This window comes from Lissotriton vulgaris, chromosome 11 (assembly GCF_964263255.1).
Source record: "Lissotriton vulgaris chromosome 11, aLisVul1.2, whole genome shotgun sequence".
Taxonomy (NCBI): domain Eukaryota; kingdom Metazoa; phylum Chordata; class Amphibia; order Caudata; family Salamandridae; genus Lissotriton; species Lissotriton vulgaris.
Window position 1 is genome coordinate 1,000,826,699 of NC_141699.1, and position 6,803 is coordinate 1,000,833,501.

Genomic DNA, 6,803 nt, shown 5'->3' on the forward strand with positions numbered 1-6,803 from the left:
TGTGACATTGGGACAATAAGGAGTGGTGTCCACGTGGTTTCAAACTTACAGTGATTGCGTTTCTGGTTCTCCCTTTCAATTCTTCCCACAGTCAAAGGAGTGTTTTGAAAGCATTTTCGTCCTTCTGCCTTGGACTGCACCATTTATTAAAGGCTGCCTCCAATGTTACAGGCCCTCTCCTGTGAGTGTGACTATAACTTGGGCAGAGAGCATTCAAAGACCAATATTGCCTAAGGTAGAAGGGTTGTGCTATAAGAGAAATTGTGAGCAATGTTTGTTCAGCACACAGCGACCAGATATGGATCGCCCTACATGTACAGTGGGATGTTTCTCCCAACCAGCAATTACATCTGAAAGGCGCGTAGGCCTAAAGGCCTTAGTCACCAAATACGTCAGCCACATCTGACATGCAAGTACTCTGCCCCAATGCCTCCAGCCGTACAGAAACAGAGGCCTATTGGGAAATCACATCTTACAGGAGAGGTCTGTGTCTATCAGGAACCCTGAGGTCAGTTGTCGTTCCAACCGTCTCGTGTACTGTGGCCCTTCACAGCTAGTTAGTGTTACATGAGCAACTTAAACGGCATGTTTTCTGTAGTTGTGGCTCCTATTACCAGCAGTAAAAAACTAGAATGTTTACCTGTTACAAGGACATTTTTAATTAAAGACTCCACTGCCTTGGCAGCCACCTTCTTATGAACTACATTTTTTGAAAATATGTACACCTTTACCCATATCAAATATCACAGTGCTGTGTCATTTCACAAACATTCACCAGGGCTTGGCAAACTGAAAACATGTCAGTGAGTTACAAAGGACTGTGCACCATATCACAAAAAGACAAATCTGTATCTTAAATTATTCTTTTATTGGTTTTCGGATGTGCAAACAGAACAGCGCTGTCTGTAAAAAATAACTAATGTATTTTATACATATGTACATTTTTTCTATGTACAGGTGAACACCAATAGGCCATTTTGTTTCTTTTGCACAGCAAAGATAAAACACGTACATAAGATATCACTATGTACGAAATAAACATGTATAATTAGGTAACGTAGGCAAAAAAAAACTTCACAACAGTGCAAAACTTACACAAAAAAAAAAAAGGATGTCATGGAATGTGTTTTTGTTTAAGGAGGAAACACCCGGTGTCTCATTTCTGAAGTGTAAACAAAAAAAGAATTGCTCCCCAAGAGCGTTTTTTGGCAGATCTTCCACAAGTGGAGTTAGAGGTAAACAAGGAAGTTCGTGCACGGAAATAACAGGACAAGAGCTTATGGGAATACAGTTGTACGTGTTTCTACATGGAGTGGGCACAGTTGCTACGTTTGGGGCTCAAATGGCCCATTCGCAGAAGTTATAAATTAACGTTCTTTTGTGTGCAAAATACAATGTCAAAGTAGGTCACCTTGTGCAGGGCTAAAGAAGCCCAAAGTATTGCACAGTTGTCTTCCTCAGGCGTGTGAGGCTCTACCGTTGGGGTTCAGTCGTGAACCAGAGAGGGCTGAGGCCTGGACACATGAGCGGTGGTGGCAGGTAGCGGGGAACAATCAATGTCTCATATTTTGAAGAACAATCCAGGTCTGCGGAGAAAATAAGAAAACTAGTGCCCTCTGCACAAGCAGTCCATAACAAAGCTTATTTTTCATTGCACTATTAAGTCATAATTCAGCTGAACCCTGTCATTCAGAGGTGTGTGAAGAAGGGGTTCAGCTGTTTGTCACCCCCAGAAAGGTACAGCTGAGCAGGATGGTTTGGGGTTTACTTTCCCTGCCCACATTGTGGTTGGTAGTCCTGGAGCCGAAGCATAGGGGTGACAACTGGGGAGGATGCAAGACTTGTCTAATGCCAAGGACCCTTTGTAAACAATAGGTAGAGCCTGGGTGGAAGGCCCACCCACTCCTGGCTGATTGCACAACCCATCTGTCCTTCACTGGTAGAAACAAAATGGCGCCTTTTATGAGTGTTTCCTAGAGGTGGCAGTCACCCTGTCCTAATGAAGCGTTTGAGAGTGTATTCCTGGTTCATCGCTGACACTAGGCTAGGTTTGTGTCAGCTCTGACTAGTCCTCTCTCTACCAGAGTCCACCCTTTCTGTGTCACCCGCATAACAAGGGCCCAGACTCCCGTCCCCTGGGGTTTGTGTAGATGCTGCTGCTATGCTCTGGTCGCCTAGTCCCTGTGCTGTGTAGCACATGAGTCATTATGGCCCTAAGTGCATGAAACTATGACGCCAGGCCCTATATGCCATGTGTGACGCTGTAGGAGTTCATATGGCTTTCCCCGTCAATCGCTGTGCACTTTGATAAATGTGTGCGCCCCCAGATACCACGTTCCTGTCCAGTGTACTGCAAAGATGAGTGCATTGGGCTCTGGGCACAGGAGTGTTTCTGGCCATGCCATTTGTGTTTGGATGTAAGCCTGATTCCTTATGTACCCTGCCCTCCAATAACTGCCCCAAGATAAGAATGTGTGTGCTTAGCCCCCCCATGCAATGTGCTGTGCGCAGATGTGAATTGCGCCCTGTCTACACCCTTCTGCAAGACCCCCTATGCCTTGAACCTTCGGTTTCTGCAGTGAGCACCTGTGCATAAGCTTTTGTCCCCGAGCCCCCACAATCCCTATGGCTAAACCCAAGTCCGTAGTGCACTGATCTGTCTGGTCCTCGGTCCCTTCGATGCCTGGGCCTTTATTTAAATCCATGTCTCGTGGCCCCCGGACCTTGCATTAATCATTGCATCCCAGGAAAAGGTGTCTTGTTGCCCCCCCTAGTCCGACCCTCAATTTTCACAGCCTCAGTCCCTGGGCCTCTGGTTGCCTCAGTTCTCGCAGTCTCGTGTGGCCCTGGGCCCCTCAGTTCTCGAGCCCCGGCCTGCGTCGGTCCTTTCCCCCGGCCCCTTCAGCCCGTGTCACCCCCTTCCTCGTCCTCCTCTTCATCATCCTCCTCCTCGTCGTCGTCTTCCCCGTCCTCCCCCACGGGGCTGGCGGGCTCCTGGCTGCCGCTGCTCTCGATGCTGGACTCGCTGCCCGTGCTCTCCCCGGACAGCAGGCGGGTCACGCGCAGGTCCGCGCGCAGGCTCTGCAGGTCGTTGCCGATGCTGAGCGCGCCCAGGCCGTGGATGAGCTGCGCCAGCTCGGGGCTGCGCGCGCGCTCCTGCCCGGGGCCGCCCCGCCCCCGCGGCTGCAGCAGCGTGTCCTCGCAGTGCTCGCGCCGCAACAGAGCCTCCTCGCGCCGCTCCTCCTCTTCGCCGCGCGCGTCCTCCGCGATGCAGCCCAGCTTGGGCGCGCTGCGGCTCCGCTCCACCGGCGGCTTGTAGCAGCACTGGCCGTTCAGCAGCAGCTTCCGCAGGGGCACCAGCGGCACCCCGCTCTGCTCGGCCCCGGCGCCGCCCAGGAGCAGCTGCTGCTGCTGGTGGCGCGCGTCGTCGCGGCGCTTGAGGCGCTTGAACTCCTGCAGCGCGGCCGCCGAGGTCTGGTAGAGCAGCAGCGCCATGGCCCGCGCCTTCTCGGGCCGCGACACCAGCACGGCGTGGCAGCGCAGCATCACCGCCTTGTGGCGCATCTCGTGCCGGTACACCCAGGCGAAGACGCGGGGCAGCCGGGGGTCGGCCACGCAGTAGGTGACCCGGTGCAGCAGGTAGAGGTGGCCGGGCCGGGGCGGCTGGCGGTCCTCGGCGTGCACCATGCGCAGGCCCTGCGCGCTCACCGTCAGCCGCATGCGGCTGCCCTGCCGGCCCAGCCCACTCTTGGCCCAGATCTTGGCCACGGCGGCGTCGGTGCAGCCCTCGCCGCGGGACTGCAGCGTGGTGGCGTTGCCCAGGTAGAGCACGGTGTAGCTGGGGTCCTCGGCCGTGATGCGGATCTTCTTGCGCCGGGACTTGAACATGCTGCCCACGCGGCTCAGCGCGCTCTCCGGGCAGCCCTTGGCCAGCGTGGACAGCGCCGAGCAGTGCAGGCTCACGGCGTACGCCTTGGGCTTGCTCAGCTTGTCCTCCTCGATCAGCTCGAACTTGTTCTTTTTCCAGGGCAGCATGTCTGCCGGAGGGCGGCCTGGCTGGGGAGGGAGGCGCCCGGCTCAGAGCGGGTGCATGCCAGAGCGAGGGGTCTGTGGATCAGCTCCTGCCCAGGGGGGGACCGGATTGCTGTCAGTCTTTCGGATCCACTTATTGTGCACGCACAGCCCTATGCCTCCTGTTGCACAGCCGCACAGCTCCAGGGTTTTCTCATTAGCACGCGCAGCTTCTTGGAATCATTTGCAGTCTGTCTGTCCTGCCCCTTTAAGTCTCTGCGGCCTCACAGACAAGGTTGTAACATTTTACTGCTCGCGGCTCGTCTTCTCTTTCATTCCTTTGCACGCAGGTTGTCTCCTTTCATAGATTTCTATTTTTGCACTCAGGCAGACAGGCTCGACTATTGGGTCGCCTGTCACGGCTTGCAGTGTCTCGGATTCAGTCATTTATTCTGTGCATGCACTCTTCCTCGCTCGACGCCAGTGTCCGTTTCCCCTACAGGCGCTGCATGCAGTGATCCAGGTTTAAGATTTCCCTTGGTTACAGCCACAGTTTCTCAGATATAGCGCTCCCTGCCCCAGTGTGCAACAGTGTCTCAGATCCAGTGTCTGCCCTCGGCCGCTGGACGCCTCTCCACTGCCTGCAGTGCGCTTCCTGCACGACCCTTGTCTTTAGAGGCAGTGCTTAGACTCGGCCCTTGGCGCCCTTCCTCTGCAAGCAGTGCGTCTGTGATGCACGATCCCCCTTTTGGATGCAGTGTTTCAGCTAAGCGCTTCGATGTCCTTTCACTGAGTGTAGCGCTGCTCGATGTCCTTTCACTGCGTGTAGCGCTGCTCGAACCCCCTCCACTGGGTGTACCGCTGCTCGATCCCCTTGCACGGCGTGTAGCGCTGCCAGATCCTCTTTTTGGAGCTCACTGCCTCATCTCCAGCGTTTCCCCTGCTTCCAGTGTCATGGCTCGCCGAGCTGCACGCAGTGTTTTCGCTGTGCGCTTCCCTTCTAGCGCATGGAAACTGTGCTCCGATGGAAATGAAGGGTCGGACCCCTCCACCCCTCCTGCGCTCCAGGTATCGGCTTTCCTGGCACGCACCGGGTCACTGTCACTACCCGTGTCCTGTTTCTGTCCCCGGCGGGGGAGCTCCGTCTGCCGCCCTCAGTGCACTGACCCCGGCTAGGCTCCTGCAGCGCTTCCCTTCATTGAATTGAGAGCAGCCTGCTGCTTCCCCTCTTGGCTGGGACGGACTTCCTCTCTCCCCCCCGGCTGCTCCAGAAATGATGCTGTCAAACGAGGAGAGCCAGTAAATATAGGCAGGAGCGAACCATGCACACAGCTGGGGGAGGGGAGGCGTGCGCGCAGGAGCGTGCCACTTCTTTAAAGGGACGACTTTGTATTCCTGAAAGGATTAGGGGAGGAGGGGGCAGGCTTTGCCGGAGACAGCTCAAGTCTGACACAATGTGGCGCAGGCCGAGGAAAGTGCATCAACAGGAAACATTTGGAAGGGATACACAATCGCGAGAAAGCTGTGGTTTTGTACAGTAACAGTGTGTTTGGTTAGTCAGAGGAACGTCGCACGATACGGTAATAAAACTTGATACAAACACAATGGAAACCTAATTGCAATTTGTAGCAAATAAAACTTGCTTTTGGTTATGTTTTCGGTTAGGATGCTAGAGTCCCGAATTCCATGACGTTGTGTGATCTTGGTCAATTCACATTTTCTTCCCGCGCCTTGCTTTATGTTTCAAGCATAGTCATGCTGAGAAACGGGCTAAGTGGTAGTAACCGTCAACCAGGTCAATTTGAGAAACTTGGGGGCAGATTTACAAGAAAGTGACTCAGTGCATTCTGCAAGCCATTTGCCTGCGCCACACGAGTCAGTTTCAGAGCATAGGAATGCAACATATTTACAATATGGCGTATTCCTGTGCTCTACCCTGCTCCATGCGCTGGCACCCTTGCACCATGGTGCAAGGATTCCTGCATCATTGGGAGATTGTTTTTGTGCATGATGGTGCCCCTTCCTGCACAAAAACAATCACTACAGGCATTTTCCTCTTTCGATGCGTACTGTAGAATGCAGCACGCATTGAAAGAGGCAAAAACGAGGAGAAATGAATTTGCGCTTCCCTACGCCATCTCCTGGGGAGACTTAGGATTCAAACGCATTTCTAGATTTACGATTCCTCCTAAATCTGGAAATGTCTGGTTCCATAGGTGTTGCTTGGGAACACCCACAGCAACACCCTTGGAATGCCCCTTTCACGCACAGTGTTGATTGTAAAGAGGCTGTATTTACAAGGACAGGAAAAACCATGCAGGGTGGCTTTTTGTGTCCTTGTAAATATGGAGGAGGAAAATACAAATAGTAATGTACTGGTGGCGCAGGGGGCTTGTAAATCTGCCCCTTGACGTTTACATCAGTGACCCCTCACAAAAAGGTGTATGTTAGTAAATGCCTGGGGCAGCAAAGTAACTGTAGAATGAGAACAGGAGTGGTGCAAAGATTTCTGGCATTTAGTCAAACTGAAATTTCACCACCAGTTTTCACAGTGAGCGCATAGTTGATTCATATAAGAATTATCAGATGCCCCGTACAGGGGCAGCTCTAGGCCTGAAACAGCCTTCCCGTAGAACCAGCCTTTTATGAACAAGCATTAGCAAAGCCAAATGGGCACAGTTTTATGAGCTAACAGTGCTGGAAAGCTGGGGGATCGCTCTGGGCCCAGGTTCCATCAGGCAAACCCTAGTTCCAGCAGCTATTTCTGGTCCGGAACAGCGATGAATCCGAAC

The 6,803-nt window shown here is 53.2% G+C and overlaps 1 protein-coding gene across 1 annotated transcript; it reads right to left on the reverse strand.

Annotated features, from left to right (window-relative positions):
* Positions 1-847: 847 nt before the first annotated feature.
* FAM43A (family with sequence similarity 43 member A) lies at positions 848-5,274 on the reverse strand. The gene has a single exon (XM_086944278.1). The coding sequence runs from the start codon at positions 4,033-4,035 to the stop codon at positions 2,902-2,904; it is 1,134 nt and encodes a 377-aa protein (XP_086800404.1). The 5' UTR covers positions 4,036-5,274; the 3' UTR covers positions 848-2,901.
* Positions 5,275-6,803: the final 1,529 nt, after the last annotated feature.

Excerpts from the sequence above, each read along its gene's own strand:
- FAM43A (XM_086944278.1), bottom strand. The coding sequence starts at position 4,035 with ATGCTGCCCTGGAAAAAGAACAAGTTCGAGCTGATCGAGGAGGACAAG.